Here is an 18927-nt window from a genome sequence, read left to right as displayed (position 1 = left end):
TCTATTTTCTTCACAATTATTCTGAGCCCAGAAATACTTGTCTCAAAAATAAAACAGACAGTAGAATGCTGCTCAGAAGGAGTAATGGGAGATTGGATAAATAAATATCACCTCAAAAATATTATAAAGGAAATAGGTTCCCGAAAGGGAAAATAGAGAATAAGTTCTGTAATGTGACTACATTCTCATTTTTATTATGTCTTACGAAAATCAGCTACTAATGTTTACATTGTATCACTCCCCACAATATTAGCAGAGAACAGTAAGGCTTTGACAAATTCTATAACAGACCATGACTTTACATTTACACAACTGATATAAAGGAAGGAAAAGCATAGTAACTTCTTGTTCATATTCTTTGGTGACAAACCATCACTGAGTCTTATACATACTCCAGGACATCTCTCATGGATATATTCATTCATCCAATAACATTTGATAAATGTAATAATAGATAAAACAGATTCACAAATTGGGGAAATATTAAAGTTCCAATTTTGTAAATAAGTAAACAATCAAGTAGAGGATTGGATGGATTGTTCAAAGGTTACAGCTGTAGCTTTATCTGTAAATTCATTGATTTATTGCAGTATAATTTAACAAAATTATTAATAGTGTCTGCTATCTGTAAAAAAAAATTCAACAGAGCAATTGATTAGTTTTACTTCTCAGAAATCATGTGATATGACTGCTTTCAAAATGCCATTAGATTCAATTGACAATGAAAGAGATTGTGTTAACAGAAAATAAAAGGTGGAGAAGTGAGATACATTTAAAACATTTTATTAAGACTACAGCAGCTAAGGAGCTACATCACTGTGAATGGTGAGGAAGAACCTGGGACATCCTGGCTTCTCAGGAAGTACCTTTCCTTTTCAGGATCTCCAGGGTATTTCTGTCTGATCTCAGAAGGATCACATAGCACTTGGGAGCAAAGATGCAAGCGAGAATCCCAGCACTGGAGGTCAAGATGGCGAAGACTTCCAAGGCCACGGTGGCCTTGCCCTTGGAGCTCTGGTACGAGGGCAGGAAGGAGATCCAGACGCTGCAGAACACAAGCATGCTGAAGGTCAGGAACTTGGCTTCGTTGAAAGTATCTGGCAGGTTCCTGGCCAGGAAAGCCACGGTGAAGCTCGCCAAGGCCAGCAAGGCCATGTAGCCCAGGACACAGTAGAAGATGAGGAGGGAGCCCTCATTGCACTGGATGATAATGGAGCCAGGCTCAGAGTGGATGTCCATCTCCAGGAAGGGGGGGGATGTCCCAAGCCAGATGCCACAGAGACACATTTGGATGAGGGTGCAGGTGAAAATGAGAGAGTAAGATGCTGTGGATCCCAGCCATCTCCGGAGCCTGCTCCCTGGTCTGGTGGCCCTGAAGGCCAGAACCACAGTGATGGTTTTAGCCAAAATGGAGGAAATGGCCACTGTGAAGACAACTGCGAATGTGGTTTGTCTCAGCAGGCAGGTGGCTGTGGTAGGATGGCCGATGAAGAGCAAGGAGCAGAGGAAGCAGAGGCTGAGGGAGACCAGCAGAGTGTAGCTGAGACTGCGGTTATTGGCTTTGACTATGGGGGTGTCTCTGTGCTTCACAAAAACCCCCAGGACCAGCACAGTGAGGAGGGAGAAGCAGATGGCTGCACAGGCCAGAGTCATTCCCAAAGGTTCTTCATAGGCCAGGAACGTCCTAGTCCTGGGGAGGCAGCGATCTCTTTCCCTATTAGGATATTGATCTTCAGGGCACTGCAGGCACTCCTCTGCATCTGTGAGAACCACAACAAAGAGCATTTCGTTCTGTCCCCTAGAGCTCAGTTTTCTATCTCTAAGAAGTTACAGTTTTAGTCATTCCATATCGAGCTCAGCCTCATTTCATTCTCCCCCTTCTAAGTCAGAAGAACAAGCAGGAGTCTGATGATATTATATTTAAAGCAAATCGCACATTTTTCACATTGCATATTTTCTATAATAATTACGAGGTTTTAAAAATCAGAACATATGTTGTTCCCTGGTTTCCACAGCTTACTAAATGAGGTTTTTCAAATGTGTTCCTTCATGTTCACCCTCATCAGTGTCATAATTTTATTCTGTATATGTACTTTACTTCAGCTTCAGAGACAATTACACTCACAGAGGTGCATCTTATACATTGTACCTATATCTATCTACATATATGTATATATTGGATAAATTGTAAAGTCATTAAATTTGAGATTTCTTTGTACTTAACGAATTTGGGCCAAAGACTGAAATATGAAGAGGTAAAAGAGAACATGTGGATAAAATTGTTTTTCTGAGTTAAATAATAGCATTTTCTCAGATTGCAAGATGAGTTAGCTTTTATTCATTAGTCAATAGCGGTTATTGAAAATTTAATTAGTATTGTGGAAATATTAGGGAAAAATATCTTCAGTAGAGACTGGGATAAAAATTTATCAGTAGATGTTAGAGAGATAGTCTATTCAATATTCTCATTTTGTTTGTATGTAAGCCCCCCAAAATATTACAACATCCTAATCTTATATCCCATCAGGGAATGATGATAAATCTCGATTTTTACTCTCTATGCCTCAAATAATTTTATTCAAATATAGCAATCAGTGAAGATTAAAGAAAATAGGAAAAATAAAAAAGTAAAATAAAATAGTCCTCAATTCTATCTTCACTATCTAAAATATGCTTCAAGAATAGTAGAATCATGAGAAAGAGAAATAGGTTTTTGTGAACCAAACAAATTGTATTTAAATAGTTTTTATTCTCTCTCTATTTACAGTATGAAATTCTGATCAGGTCCATAAAGTTGACATACTGTATGTCAGAAGGACTGTGTGATAGAAATATTGAAATTTATGAAATAAAAAACCATGAAAATAAAGAAAAGATGGAGCTGATTGGGAAGATGTTCCAAAAGTTTACCTTTGAGATGAAAAGATTTGATGGATTTGATATATTGAGAGGTAGGATTTATTTGAGTCTAAGATAGAATGAAGATTTTAGTGATAGCCAGGAGTTAAACAATTATACAGAGCCTATAAAATGGGAAGTGTATTACTATATACATAGATGACGGGAAGATAGAAGATAGATTTTAAAGAAATCAAAATCATATGAAGAGATTAAACTAAGTGTGAGGAATCCCCTACTCAGGCAGGGGATAACTTTGGCTTTTGATGCATTAACACAGAATTATGTGAATCCTTAAAAAATTAGTACCAATACTACAATCATTATTCTCAAGAATTTACAAAGGTATTACCAAATATACTTTATGAGGCAAGGAAATCTCAATATCTCTGCTAGAGAAGCATAAAGTAGAGGAGATTTTAAAAAAATATTATTAATAAATATCTTTCTAAAAATTTAAGCAAAATGTTAGACAACAGTGGTCCCTCCGAGTTATAATTCTTCCTGTGCAAATTGGATTTATATTAGAAAGGCAAGAAAAATTCTACAGTGAGAAAAAATGCTATTAAATTTAAAATATCCAAAAGCAAAAAATTATGTCATCATATCCTGAAAAATACTTGACTAAAATAAAGCAAATAATTTTTTTTTCTGAAAATGTTATAGAAAGAAAAATGTAAAGAACTTTTTATATCATAATAATACATCTTAAAATGGCAAACATGGTTTGCAAAGGCATATCAAAACACTTTTATCTCTAAGTGTAAGAAAAAAAGTGAAGATGATAAATCTGCTTATTAATTGGAAGACTCAGAAATGTGAGTAAGAAGATTAAAATGAGCAAAATTAAAACATAAAGGTAGGAAAAGAAGAGGTGACACTGTCCCCATGTTTGCATGATGACTTAGAGTTTCCTAGGGAATCAACAAAGATAATCAGTGAGAAAATTAATAGGACCCTCAATGATACTACATATGAAGCCCTTTAACACAATACATTTATATGTAAAAAAAGTATAAGACAAAAAAGGAATATCAGGTTATCTATACAACTACTCCAAATCCTTCCATTAATTTACTTATGAAGGACTTCTTAAATAAAGAAATAACACTTTAAGTAACTGGAGAAATAATCTAATCTTCTGGCTTGACCACAATAATTATAATAAAAATTGAAATCTGAGGGTTAAAAGAGGCAGAAGCAAGGAGTGATTGCAGTATAGGATTGGAGGACAGCTAACAAAAGAAAATAGGACATTGTATTCAGTGAATGGATGAGCTGATTGAGAAAACCAACTTTAAAGCTTTTGGACATAGTGATTTAGTAAACAATGCATACCAATTACATAAAAAAAATCAAGTCCAGGGCTCCTAAGCTTTGACTGTAGACCTCAAATCCATGGAGTGGACAGCGGAGGGTATTTTGTAAGTCAAACTTGGTTGAGTCGGGAAAAGACTTTCAAAAAATCTTCTCAGAGTTCTCTGCTTTATCTTTCAAGATTATTTCTAGAGGCTACAGCCCCCAACACTCCATGCTAAATTCATCAATATAGGTAAAGTCTAGACTTTAGATTTTCTATCATTAAATTTTGCCTTAATAGTGGGGAAGATTGTTTTGATTTTGATTAATCTTTCCCATGGAAATGGGAAAGTTTATAAATTGGTGATAAGGACAGGGAAACATTAAGGATTGTAATAGTATCAAAATACTGGTTTATTTTTGGTATCTTGAAAGTGGGGATCCTTCTGAGAATTACAGGAATGAACAAAAAGCACAACAAATGTAAAGAATAAGTGCAATATTAGTTTAACTCAGAAAATATTATTTTGGCAAATATAAATCGCTCCAATCTATGATTACCTCTCACTCTTCCCCAACTCCAAAGGATAGATTGTGTAATAGTTTGGGAGGACAGACTCACCTGTTTGGTTGGAAATCTTCCCTGTAGGACATAGATTGCATTCATAGCAGCAGATGGGCTGGTTTTCAAGAGCTGTCTTTTTATATCCAGGGCCACACTTCCGATTGCACACTGAAGTTGGAGTCTGTGTTTCCATTATAGAGGAGAGGGAGAAAATGTCAATGTAAGAATAACTGCTGAATGATAAATACCCTGAGAAGATGACGATTTCAAATTTCTCTTTTGGGAGACATTCAGAGCAAAGTGTTTGCAATTCTGCAAATCACAATCCTGCAGATCATAAGAATGATATGACTCTCAGAATATTCTTTCTGTATTTACATCTTCAACTTTAGATCTTCTTTTTTCCAGTGGAACTGCACAGATCCTCTAGGAGATTCAATCAAGCCACATGAATTATTTTTAATTATTATATCTTGTGGTCAATTTTTCCCCAGAGTAGTAATATATCTCTAATTTGCACTCTATTTTTGAGAAGGTAATGTTGAAAATATTCATTGACCACAAGGGGGAAATTTTTTCTTTTATTTCCCACAGTCTTTTTTTATGTTTTGATAAAGTATCCTGAATGTTTGAGTCAATCATAACTTTAGAGGGTGGTCTTCAGTATAGTTTACTAATTAAAGAGTTCAGCTTCGTTGAATATAAGTAAGGATCAGTAGATTTGATTGATCTTATTCTTGGACTTACCTTGGACATATTTGGAATGTACTCTGGGGACCATTGTAAAGGGTAAGGTGGGATTTATCAAATCCTATAGATACACTAAACTGCGTAGATACATATTTGAAATCGGTACAAGACATAAGCACAACAAATTAGGAACCCACATTTTATGGTGGTGGTTATCTTAGAACACAATTTTTCTGAGAACATAAAATAAAATCTATTTGAGTATTTCATTTTTAAAAATTATTTTTATTCATGGTTTTTAGTCAGTTTCTCTTTACTTTGGATTGTTTTTATTACTGGAGAAGAATTTTAAGAGGCTCAGAAAATGTAAGGGACATATTTTATGTCACATAGCCACTATTTCAATTCAATTCACTTTAGTTAATTTCAACAAATATTAATTCATCACTAACTACTTGGAGACCACCTTTCTAATAAGTCTCTTAACTCTGAGTTCAGGGACGTCCTTATCATATCACTAAGCTTGCCTTCTCAGCCTTCCTTTTCTCTAAATGTTCTTCTTTCCCAAATGTCAGAGTATTTAGAAAAGTTATTATTATTGGTCTATTTTAAATGTATTTTCTTACTTCAAATACACTTTATCTACAATGCTTTCTCTAGTTTTAAATTTGGTAAGATTAAAGGGGTTTTGTTCTCAAATACACAAAAAATAATTATAATTTTTACAGGTCTCAGTCCTTCATAGAAAGAGGTCCCCTTGCAGAGTGGATTAAATATAACAGTAGAATTATAAAAAAACACACAAATATTTGAACATTTTGAGGACACAAAATCAGCACATATTATTTGTGTAACTGTAGAATTACATATGCTGATTAGTCTTTGGAACAATAGGATCTTTTGTGGGGACAAATTTCTTTACCCCCTATCTCTACTCTATTGTGATTTTTCAGTTTTGTTCACTTGATTGGGGATAATTCAAGATTTTCTTACTATGAACAATTTAGCCCATTATGTAACTTAGCTGGAAATAATTTGAAAGTAGGATTGAAAAAAGGAAATCAAAGCTCTATCTCACTCAGAACAAAAAAGAAGAGTAAGTCAATCCTAGTGGGTTGTTACAGTGATGTTAAAGATCTGGGGGGGGGAGGTAAGGGGGAATGCTGTACCAGTGAAGAAGCAAGTATCTGAGATTCTACACAGGTGAAATGAGAAAGCTCATCCCCCCCCCCCGCACTGGCCACTTACCTGAGAGAAATCTTTTGGCCAATTTATCTTTTTTTCATTAATGTTGAATCTCTGAAAAAGAGGGGTGACTTCACCCACTTTCACCAGCATCCCAATCTCATCAGAGAAGTAGTCGAAATTCAGGATATCATACGTCTCAGAATCCAGGCTGGCTCCATTCTCACATAATTCATCACTGACACTATTGACAGGATTGATGAGTTTCAGGAAATGGTGGAGCTGAAGGCAATGACAAGTGGTTGTTATTCCTTGGGAAAAGGAGGATTCATGCCCATGCTCCAGGCATGTCTAAAAATATAAAATAAGTTCTGAATTTGGAGCTTCTAAACTTTCCAAACTTGGGGCTTTCCATAACCAAAACCCTGGACAATGGAGGAATAATAAATAAAATAAATAATTATGTATTGTAGATATAGGATTTATTCCAGAAACCATTTCATCTTCCTTTCACTGAATCAGGAATTTCTTACAAACTGAGGTCTTGCATTCCATGTTGTTTCTAAAATGTGTGGTCTCCAGGAACTCAGTAGCTTTTACATGCAGAAGCTCGCTATTTCTTCCACATCAGGTTGTTAGAACTTCAAAAATTGGGAATTACTTTTTGTCTGCAGACCATAGCACCTTTTCTAGCATACTGTTGGTGCTTAAGAAATGTGTAATGGGGGGAGGATTCTGGGAAGATGATGGAGAAGGTCAGAAAATTCTAAGCCCTTCAGATTTCAAAGGAATAAAACAAGGCACAAACAAAGCAAATTTGCGCTTCGATACATACATAGACTAGTGAAAAAGAAATAAATTTGGTGATAGAACAGAGTTCCTCTTGAGAGAACTTGAGAATTCTGGAGGAAAGATGCTAGTAACTGGGTTTGAAGAGCAAATACCTCCAGGCTAACTCTAAAGAACTAGGCAGAGAGGAGTCCTGGGAAGAGATGTTAATTTGAAAAGAACCTTAGTCTAATCAAAGGAATTTTTACCTCTCTTACTGTATGGGGAGCCAGGGATCTGAATTCAGGAAGACTGAGGCAACAGAGGCTGATCAGGAATGCCAGGCACAGTTTTGCTGCAGAGCATTGGTCTTGCAATGGTTCTCAAACTTTTGTTCTCAGTATCTTCATGTTGTTTAAAAAACTATCAAGGATCTGTTCAAAGAGTTTTTGCTCACATAGATTATATTTATAGCTATTTATTATAATAGAAATAAAAAATGATTTTGAATTTGTAGACCCTCTGAAAGGGTTTCAGAGACCCCAATAATTCTTTGGACTATACTTTGAGAACCACTGGTCTTAGGTAAAGAGGTACTAGCATAGTTGAAGTACAGAAGCAGTGGGACAGGGACTCTGCAAACTCTGGCACTTGCTGGAGTGAGGAACTTTTGGTTTGGGGTTCCAGGCCAGAGGAGAGAGCTGAAGTGAAACTAGGGGAGCAATCTCCCAGACACCAGGTTTAAAGGTGATTACACTACTAGTTCTCATTAAAAGAAGAAGAAGATGAAGAAGAAGAAGAAGAAAAGAGGCAGAAGAAAAGAAGAAGAAGAAGAAGACGAAGAAGAAAAGAAGAAGAAAAGAAGAAGAAAAGAAGAAGAAGAAGAAGAAGAAGAAGAAGAAGAAAAGAAGAAGAAGATGAAGAAGAAGAAGAAGACGAAGAAGAAAAGAAGAAGAAGAAGAAGAAGAAGAAGAAGAAGAAGAAGAAGAAGCAGCAGCAGCAAAAGGGAAAGAACTCAACACAGAAACTTATTGTGAGAATAGGGAGAACTGGGGTTCATCTTCAGAGGAGGAAAGTGAAATAAAAAAAAGCCTCTCCTACCTCCAGAATTAACAGTAACTTACTACCTGTCCAGATAGAATGTAGAGAAGAACTCAAAAAAGACTTTTAACAATCAAAACACTACCTAAGACAAACAAGAAGATAGTCTAAAAAATTAAAGAACTATAAAAGAAGATCCATAGTCTTAAAACAAACAAAAAAATACTTTGTTTAAAATCAGAATTGGACAGAGGGAAGTCAGTGAAGTCGTAAGAGACCAAGAAATGGCAAAACACAATGTAAAGAATGAAAAAAAAAATAGAAGAGAATGTGAAATATTTTATAAGAAAAACAATATATCTGGAGAAGAGATCAAGAAAAGAAAACATAAGAATAATTGGACAACCTGAAATCTTTGACCAAAAAAAGAACACTGGCATAATAATCCAAGAAAATTGTCCTAGAAGACAGTAAAAATAGAAAAAACCCACTAATCAATACCTCAAAGGGATCCTACCTAAAAAACACATGGGAATATTATTGCTAAATTTTGAAGCCTCCAGATCAAAGAGAAAATTCTGAAAGAAACAATGAAAATAATTCAATTCAAATATGCTTGAGCTACATTTAGGATTGAATAGAATTTAGCAGCAACCAAACAAGACTGCAGGTCCTGGAATAATATGCATCAGCAATCAAAAGAATTAGACTTACTCACATAGGGAATGAGTTAAATAGGGAACACCACAAATACATATCATGAAGGGTATAGGACCCTCCTATAAATCTATAAAGAATCTATAAAGAAACAAGAGGGAAGGTAATAGGCTAAGGGAGATGATAGAAAAGTGTATAGATTTGTGGCAGTGGGATAAGGTGTGTAGATTAATGGAAAAGGGATAAAGAGGGAGGGAAAGTGTGGCACAGGTTAAAGTAGGGTATAAGATTAAGGGAGTGGGATAAAGTATATGATTAATAAGAATGGGATAAAGAGGGAAGGGAAATGTGGAGGGAGGAGATAAAGATCCAGGGATGGGAGGAGCTGAAATAATAATAGCAAAGTAACTTAAGGAGTAGAATTGAAGTAGAAGAGTTAGTAGTTATTGGAAATAAGAGATATACACAAACACTGTAATAAGGGTCAGTAGAAGAACTTATCAGAAAAAAAGTAGGGTTAGTAATCATTGATCTCAAAGTCAAACTTGAAGATGCATTCAAGAGAGAAATCCACATTGTATCTCAGCCACATGGGATGACTATTTTATAGAACTTCATAGCACAGAAATTTTCTAATTGAGATGATTGAAATGTGCTCTCTTCAAATCTAGAATGCTGATCATTTGGTACCCAGATATCCGCTCTTTTATTATTGACATTACTAGACTACGATCACATCCCAGGTTCTCAGATTCCCAAGATGTCTACTTCAGCATCCAGTTCCTTCAAGGATTAAGAATCATATCTTGAATATAATTATGGACAATGGGTTCCTCTAAATTAAAAAAAAGAAATGCATCATTGAAACAAGTGTACCCATGTACACATATCAGTTATTCCACTCCCTTATAACTGTTGATAGAAGGTAAAAGAAATTTTATAAATTAGAAAACCAACAAAGAACCTTGGTATTTGCATTGTCATGACCCAGGCCGTTGTAAAGGGTCTAAATTGGAACAGATTTCATGAAACTTTCTTGCCCCATTGATTCATACTTAGAGAGATATGTAATAGGAGGAATAGCAACAACTTGGTGGCTTTACCAGAGTAGAAATAAATGCGTTTCTGAGGTAAGTTCACTGTTTTTACCTAGAATTCAATTTAATCACAAAAGAAAACACTAGGGAATAAGTTGCATTTCAGATTATTGTTGCATCATCTACAGAACAGATCATTTACAGTTGTATGTTGTGAACACCTTGTGCTAAGTCCAAGAATGGAAAAAAATGTTACCTTCCATGAAAGATCTGGGTTTCTTCCAAGGTTATCTTTTGCCTCAGACTGGAACATTTGATGGAGGGCATGGGCCACTAAATATACTGCATTGTAAACATTAGAGCTCACTTCTGTTATGACCTTGTCAAGATGCCCAGGAATTAAACTGTACAAGGAATTTCCTTCTTCACAGAAAGAATGTACCATTTCAGCATGACTTTTTTCTGAAAATCTGCAACTAAAGATTGATTCCCAGAATGCCTTTAGGAAAACGTCCTTGGAGTTGTAACTGGGTTTCATACTTTTTGTGAAATTAATGAAAGCAGGATTTTCCCCCTGGCTATGAGAAAATAGTATTGTCCCATGAAATTGCTTAAAAAGTTGAGAATTAGAGAATGGAGAAAAATCCCATGAGGAAGTGGTAACCAGCATCTTCCCATGAACCACAAATTGAAGCAATCTAGCAGTAATTTCATGAAGGGAATCTGTATCTCCATAGATAAAAATCACATTTGATGATGATGCCACGACCCTAGGACCCAGGTCGAAATCTTTCTCACTTATAAAATTGTGGGGCACTGTTTCCTGAAGAGCCACACACAGACCATTCTTGACCATCTCCTCTTTCAGATGACTGAGGAAATTTTCCCCTCTTGGGTTATCTGAAACAAGCAGCACCACCCAAGTCCAGTGAAAATGTAGCATCAGTTGGATGAATGCCAGATGAAGAGTGCATTTCCTGCTGCCCGTCTGATAGACATATGGATACTGGTCCTTATTGTTCAGCAGAAGATCTAATAGGCCATAGCTGATCTTAATGAAAAATAAAGAAGAGTGAGATGGTGAATTGAGTTCCTTCAAAGTAGGAATTGTCTCTCTTTATATTTGTATATCAAGGAACTATCAGTGACTTTCCCAGAGAAGGTAAAGTATAAATACTTGCTAATCTTAATTTAGAGTTTGAATTTGAGTTTGAGATCACAAAATTATACCATTATGGAATGGACCAATTAGAAGGAAATTTGAAACTGTACCTCACCAAGAATTCTTTCTCCAGTGTCTCCATCAAGCCATTACTAAATCTCTGCTTGAAACTTTCCAATGAGGGAAAACAGTTCCATCTAAAAAAAAAACATTTCTCTTTTATACAGTTCTACTAATTCAAATCTTTTATCTTAAAAATGTAACTAAATCAATGTTTTGGGATACTGATACCTGATCCTATTTTTAAGATACAGTGATTCAGGTAGAACATGCTTATTCTGCCTTGCACGAACCTATTAGTTAAATGTTTGAGCATAGATTCATGTCTCCTCTCACTCATCTCAGCTGTTCTTCAACTGAAATATCAAAAGTTCATTTACCCCTTTCCATGACACTAATTCCACTCCTCTAATGATTTCAGAGAGAATGGTATCGTCTATATTCTAAGAAATGTGGCCTAGAGCTTGATCTGATAGGAAAAGGTCTCTAGTCCAAACCCAATCAGAAATGGGAGATGGAGACCTGCTCATATTGAAATCTACTGCTTAGATATGCATTATACATTACCCCTGTCCAATTAGTAAGAACTTATGAGATAAAAAGACTAACTGGGTACTTTTCTTTCTGAAGGATTCAAAATATATAACAACTAATTATCAATTCAATAAAGTATATATATATATATATATATATATTAGTTGAAGAAATTATATTCATGAGTGTCCATCTTTTTTTTACTTCTTTTGTTCTCTGCTGTGCACCTTTTTAATTTTATTCTTTTTTTCTCGTTTCATCCCCCATAGCTGTGTATAGTTAAGAAAGGATATATTTATGTATAAATCTGTAGATACCTACATATACATACACACATCTCCCCACATACCACATATCTTGCCTATTTCTGCTGACTCTTTGCTTTAATTCTACTCCTTAACTTGCCTTACTATTACTTAACCCCCTTCCCCCATGGATCCTTTACTTGTCTCCTTCCCATATTCTTTGGCTTTTTCCTTTGTCCATCTCTCCCCACTTATTTCTTTACACATTTTGGAGAGTAATTTTAACCTTCATAGCATATATGTAATGTTGTCTATTTAACCTATTCCTAATGTGAGTAACTTTTCACAACTACAAGCCCTCTTTCCCCCTTTAACACTTCTGTGTCTATTCTTCCTCTGCATCTTATTTGTATAAGATAATTTTTTTTTTAACATAACTCTGCCACAATCTTTCTTTTGAACTACCTTGTTGTAGATATCAAACATATGGTATACATTTCCAAGATTAAACAAAACATAAAAAATTTGTCCATGTTGAGTTCCTTGAAATTGATCTTTGATATTAGTTCTTATATGTTAAATTTCCTTTTAAGTTTGGGTTTGGTTAATAGAAAGTCCTGAAAATCTGCAAGTTCTTTGAATGTCCAATTTTTTCTCTTTTAATATTATAGTTTTGCTGGAGATGATATTTTTGGCTCCAGGCTTAGTTGTTGTGATTTTTGGTAAATATTCCAGGACATGTGGTCTTTTATTGTGGCTGTCCTGTACAAATCTAATTGCAGCTACAGCATATTTGAGTTGTTTTATTTTCTTGTTTTTAACAAAAATTTCTGTTTAATCTGGGGATTTCATAATTTGGCAAAAATATTCTTATGAGATTCCACAAAAGATCTCATTAAAGTGGTGATAAGCAGATTTCCCCCCCCCCCTTATTTCTACTTTCCCCTCATGTTCTATCAGTCCAGGACAATTTTCTTGGATTATTTCTTGCATTATTGTATCAAGGTTCTTTTTTTGGTCACAACTTTTAGTCAGTCCAATTATTTCTCTTTTATTGATCTGTTCTTTAGATCTATTGCTTTTCTTATAAGGTGTTTCACATTTTCTTCTATTTTTTCATTTTTTATAATCTGTTTTGTTATTTCTTGGTCTTTCATAGCTTCACTGGCTCCCCCTTGCCCAATTCTGATTTTCAAAGAGGGATTTTTGTCTTTGAGACCCTGTACTTCTTTTCCTAGTTGTTTAATGTTTTAAAAATAATTTTATTGTTTTTCTTGGATGGTTTTTATTTTTTTTTACGTTTTTAAATTTTTTTCTCCTTAATGTCTTTCATTTGATTTATAAACTCTTTTTTGAGTTCTTCTAGAAACTCTCTAAGTATAGGGAGCCACTTCACATCAATTACTTTTTGGGGTAGAAGCTTTTTTACTTCAGTGTCCTCCTCTGAAGATGAACCCCAGCTTTCCTATTTTAGTATTTAGTTTCTATGACTGGATTGTTTCTTTTTTGCTAGGATTGGGGGCATGATACCTCTCTCTTTTTTTTTTTTTTTTTTCATCTCTGTCCTCTGACCTGGAATCCCAAACCAAAAGCTCCTCCTTCCCGTAAGTGCTTACTATCTGCAGCATCCCTGTCTCCTTGCCTCTGTATTCCTGAAGTGCTGGTACCTTTTCACCCCCGGGGTTGTCTCAGTAGCACAGCAGGGCCTGGTGTTCCTAATCAGCCAAGATTCAATCAGTTTTCCTGAACTCAGACCGCTGACTCCTCAAACTGTATGGGAGGTGAAAATTTCTGTGGTTCCGCTGAGGCGCCAGCCAAATCCAGCTCACCCCAGGGCTTCCCACTTGATGTTTCTGAGGAGCTAGCCCAAGATATTTGCACTTCAGACACGTTAATCCCTAGCCAGGGTTCTTACTCCATATCTTCTCCTTGTACCTGAGGACCCCTTATTGACCACAGTCATCTTGGTTTGTCACCACTATATGTTCACCCTGAAGTGCAAATTTGTTCTATTTGTGGGGGAAATCCTGAGACCTTGAAATTTACCCATCTACTGTGCCATCTTCCCAGAATCCTCCCCTAGCCACAGTTATTTTAAATGGGATTTTGCTTTCTTTCTCTTATTATTGGTCCTTATTGGGAACATATAGAATTATTATTTATGTGAGTTTGTTTTATATCCTAAAACATTGCTGAAGTTTTTAATTATTTCATCTGTTCTTTTAATTAATTATCTAAGAAGCCCTATTTATACCACTATTTAATCTGCAAAGATTGATGTTTAATTTTTTCATACTCTTAATTCTTTGCATTGCATTATCTTGTCTTATTGCTATAGCCAATTTTGTTGAATAAGAGCTTACACAGTGAGCACCCTTGCTTCACTCCAAATCTTGGCAGGAAACCTTCTACCTTATCTCCATAACAGATACTTTGGCAGATGGTTTTATATAGGTATTTGGTATCACTAAGGAAAACATTGTTTATTCCTTTGTTTGGTAGTGTTTATCACTGGAATGTGTGCTGTATGCTGTCAAATTATTTTTTTACATTGTGAGAATCATCTGATTTTTTCCTTATCAATAAGTATAATTTTGCTTCTAGTTTACCTAATTTTGAACCAGACAAGCATTCCAAATATCACTGGTTTTTGTGGGTGATGTTATTGCTATATTGTTGTGATTTCCTTGCAAGTACTTACTTATACTTTTCATCTCAATATTCATTAGAAAAATTGGTCTACACTTTTTCTGTATTTTTGCTCTTTCTGTTTTAGGTAAAGTGAGTTATAAGAGAAATCTGGTAGATTTCTGGTAGTAAAATAGAACTCCTATTTTACTTATTTCCCCAAATATTGGATATAACATTAAAATTAATTGCTTTTTAAAATATCTGGTAGAATTCATTGTTAAACTCACCTACTTTTTGGTGTATCTCTCTTTGAGAACACATTTATAATCTATTCAATTTTTTTATTCTTAGGTAACAGTTATTTAAATATTATTACTCATTGACTCACTGACACTTAACCAGAAGAAATTATAAGTATTTTCTGTCTTAAATACAAAGAAGATGTTGGATGAAAATGAGTGACAGTATTGGGCTCCCTTACCTGTGGAACTTTATATAAGTTGAGAATGGTGGCCATGGTCATGGATAGCATTGCTGACATCCCTCCAGTGACAGCCACTGAATTGGGCTTCCTGTCACAGCTATAATTAGGGATAGTTGGACCATTGCCTGACAGCCATATCAAAGAACTTTCCACAGCTAGTTTGCTGTTATGGAAATTATTGAGTAAATGGTATCCCAAGGTTATGTTGGGTAGCAAGTGGGGGTTCTTGTTGATCTCATCTACAGCAAATTGGAAAACGAGCATATGTTGGTAATGTTTCCTCATTTCCCTAAAGAAAAAATGTAAAAAAAAAAGGAAAACAAAAACCGAAAGCAAAAACACAGGTACATATGCACAGAAACAGCAAAGTATCAGAATGGACACTATGTTGGACATGGAAGTTCTTTCTTAAACTTTGTCCTACTAACTTTGCTAACAGAATGACTTTTACAAATCATTTCATAACGGTGAAAGTGTCATGCTAAGTATTGTGCTTCATGAGAACCCCTTTGGCAATTGTGGGCAGATTAGAACAAGTCAGAGGAGATGTGAAGAAGGAGAGTCATTAGGGGGCCATTTCAATTCTCCATAAAAGAAATGATCAATTGTTGCTTGGAAGAAATTGAATGAGGGAGATAAATAGGGACAAATGTAAAATTTTGTAGGTTTGTAGAAATTATGAATGTAAAAATGATTAGATATCTTTAGATGATTAGGTACCTTTATCAAATAGTAAAATAAATGAAGAAAATATGAAAGTATATGAATAGTACAATAAATATAGAGAAAAAGGAAAAGACAGATGAAAGTAATGGTTTCTGTTTTGTCAATATGTTTTAAGGTAAAGTCCTCAGATGAGATGTGAAGAATGTGATAGTTATTGATAATAAGTTTACAAATGCAAGTGAAAATTTGGAATAGCTGGTGTGGGAAAAAATAAGCAGTTATTTAAGAAGTAGGGCATGTATTCTCCAATTGATAAATGGTCAAAGGATATGAACAGACAATTCTCAGAAGAAAAAATTGGAATTATTTCTAGCCATATGAAAAGATGCTCCAAGTCATTATTAATCAGAGAAATGCAAATTAAGACAACTCTGAGATACCACTACACACCTGTCAGATTGGCTAGAATGACAGGGAAAGATAATGAGAAATGTTGGAGAGGATGTGGGGAAACAGGGACACTGATACATTGTTGGTGGAATTGTCAATACATCAGCCATTCTGGAGAGCAATTTGGAACTATGCTCAAAAAATTATCAAACTGTGCACACCCTTTGATCCAGCAGTGTTACTACTGGGCTTATATTCCAAAGAAATACTAAAGAAGGGAGATGAACCTGTATGTGCCAAAATGTTTGTGGCAGCCCTGTTTATAGTGGCCAGAAACTGGAAACTGAGTGGATGCCCATCAATTGGAAAAGGGCTGAATAAATTGTGGTATATGAATATTATGGAATATTATTGTTCAGTGAGAAATGACCAGCAGGATGATTTCAGAAAGGCCTGGAGAGACTGACATGAACTGATGCTGAGTGAAATGAGCAGGACCAGGAGATCATTATATACTTTAACAACAATACTATATGATGATCAATTCTGATGGACCTGGCCATCTTCAGCAATGAGATGAACCAAATCAGTTCCAATGGAGCAGTAACAAATTGAACCAGCTACACCCAGCGAAAGAACTCTGGGAGATGATTAAGAACCATTACATAGAATTCCCAATCCCTATATTTTTGTCCGCCTGCATTTTTGATTTCCTTCACAGGCTAATTGTACACCATTTCAGAGTCCAATTCTTTTTGTACAGCAAAATAACTGTTTGGACACGTATACTTATTTTGTATCTAATATATACATTATGTGTACATAATGTATAAATATGTTAAACATATTTAACATGTATTGGTCAACGTGCCATCTAGGGGAGGGGATGAGGGGAAGGAGGGGAAAAATAGGAACAAAAGGTTTGGCAATTGTCAATGCTGTAAAATTATCCATGCATATAACTTCTAAATAAAAAGCTATTAAAAAATAAAATTTAAAAAAAAGAAGGGCATGGATTGCCTTGCAATAGTAAAAGCTCAAGTGAGATGATTTAAATTTGGAGTAAATCCATTCTTCATTGCTCTGTGACTTTACAATATCTGTGTAATAGCACCTAAGTAGCATTTGAAGAAGTAGATTTTGGGCATAATCTTGAATGAGGACTTGACAAGGCTCAAATTAATCCACAGAAGTTCCATAATGGAAAATATCAGTTGTTCCATTCTTTGGGGTTTTAAAATTTGTTTTATATGTGATATACTCTCTTTGTGTCTCTGCATATGTATGTGTATGTATATACAAATTTATATATATATATATATATATATATATATATATATATATAGCATATCCACATCTATTTTTATGTATATATACATAGACACACATATATATACACACATACATATGGAGTTTTTTGCAAAACAGAGAAAAATGCAATGAGGGTAAAAGAAGTTGTTAGAGACTCCCCTCCACCAATTTGTCACAAAACTTTACCCTCTGCATACATTAGATACCTCAGAAAGTGTTTTAGAAATATTTGGTTCTCAAACACCTCAATCAGAAGATATCCTAGAAGAGTTTTTAATGTCTTTACGACTCAACTCTGTAATGACTTCTCATGGCCAATTCCAAAAACCAATTCAAATTGCTAAAATTTCAGCATCTTCAGAGGATTAAAAAAAAGAATTGGAAAGGAAAGAAAGCAAACAAAGTGATAGATCAAAATAAGAATTTAAAGTTCTGTATTTAATTCCAGTCTCTAAATCTTCAAAAGGAGTAATCTTGTTACTCAGAGGAGGAACTATTTTGCCCAAGTGAGCATCTCATACACAGGCAATATTGCAATAATAATAAATGAGACAATTGTTGATGATATCATTATTCTTAGCTCATGACCTGCACCTAGTATTCTAATTGTTTCTAATAATTCCTATTATATGTGTGTAATATATATATATGCGCGTATGTATGTTTAAAAGCCTGGAAACTTTGTGTAATTAATGAACCATGTTAGTGATATGATATTCATGGCACTTGTGGTCTTTATAAACTTTATATTTTTGCTGCTTTAGATATATTTTAATTTTATACTTATATTGATAGAGTACCTATATACAGTCAACTAGATCAAAAAGCATTAAGAGCATCAAAGTTTGACATGTGGTCCTTTCTGGTAACTCTCTGTCAGACAGATGAAGCTTAAAGCTTGGCATTGGAAGATCCTCTGCACTGACTGGAGTATTCTGAATTTGTCCTCTTTCTGGTGTCTTAGATAGTCATATGGGATGTGTCTGGATAATCTTTATTTCTCTGCTTGTGGCCCTGCATGGTAAAAATGCTTCAATTTATCAACTTCCTGAGTATCACGTTTCTAAACTTTTTTATACCCAGGTGTTTGTTTCAACCAAAGTTGTGAAGCTAAATAAAATACAATTCTATCAACAAACCAGACAGTTAGAAATATGGATAATGATTTTATCAAACAAAAAGAAAATTAAAAACTTACTGTGATTGTGCAGGGATCCAGATAGGATGTTCTTGGAAATCTTCCATCTTAAGATTTATCTCTGTCTTCAGAAACAAGGAGAAGATGCCTCCTAAGATGAGGTCGC

General features: G+C 34.9%; 1 protein-coding gene across 1 annotated transcript; it reads right to left on the bottom strand.

The window, feature by feature from the left end:
• Positions 1–452: 452 nt before the first annotated feature.
• Positions 453–15289, bottom strand: LOC127541693 (vomeronasal type-2 receptor 116-like). Its single transcript, XM_051966909.1, has 4 exons — positions 15254–15289; positions 6701–6988; positions 4820–4943; positions 453–1760 (listed from the first exon to the last, which is right to left on the bottom strand). The coding sequence occupies exons 1-4, from the start codon at positions 15287–15289 to the stop codon at positions 856–858; spliced, it is 1353 nt and encodes a 450-aa protein (XP_051822869.1). The 3' UTR covers positions 453–855.
• Between the last annotated feature and the right edge of the window lie 3638 nt (positions 15290–18927).

This window comes from Antechinus flavipes, chromosome 6 (genome assembly GCF_016432865.1).
Source record: "Antechinus flavipes isolate AdamAnt ecotype Samford, QLD, Australia chromosome 6, AdamAnt_v2, whole genome shotgun sequence".
Classification (NCBI taxonomy): domain Eukaryota; kingdom Metazoa; phylum Chordata; class Mammalia; order Dasyuromorphia; family Dasyuridae; genus Antechinus; species Antechinus flavipes.
The sequence above is the reverse complement of the archived record's forward strand: the minus strand, read 5'-3'. Positions and strand labels throughout refer to the sequence as shown.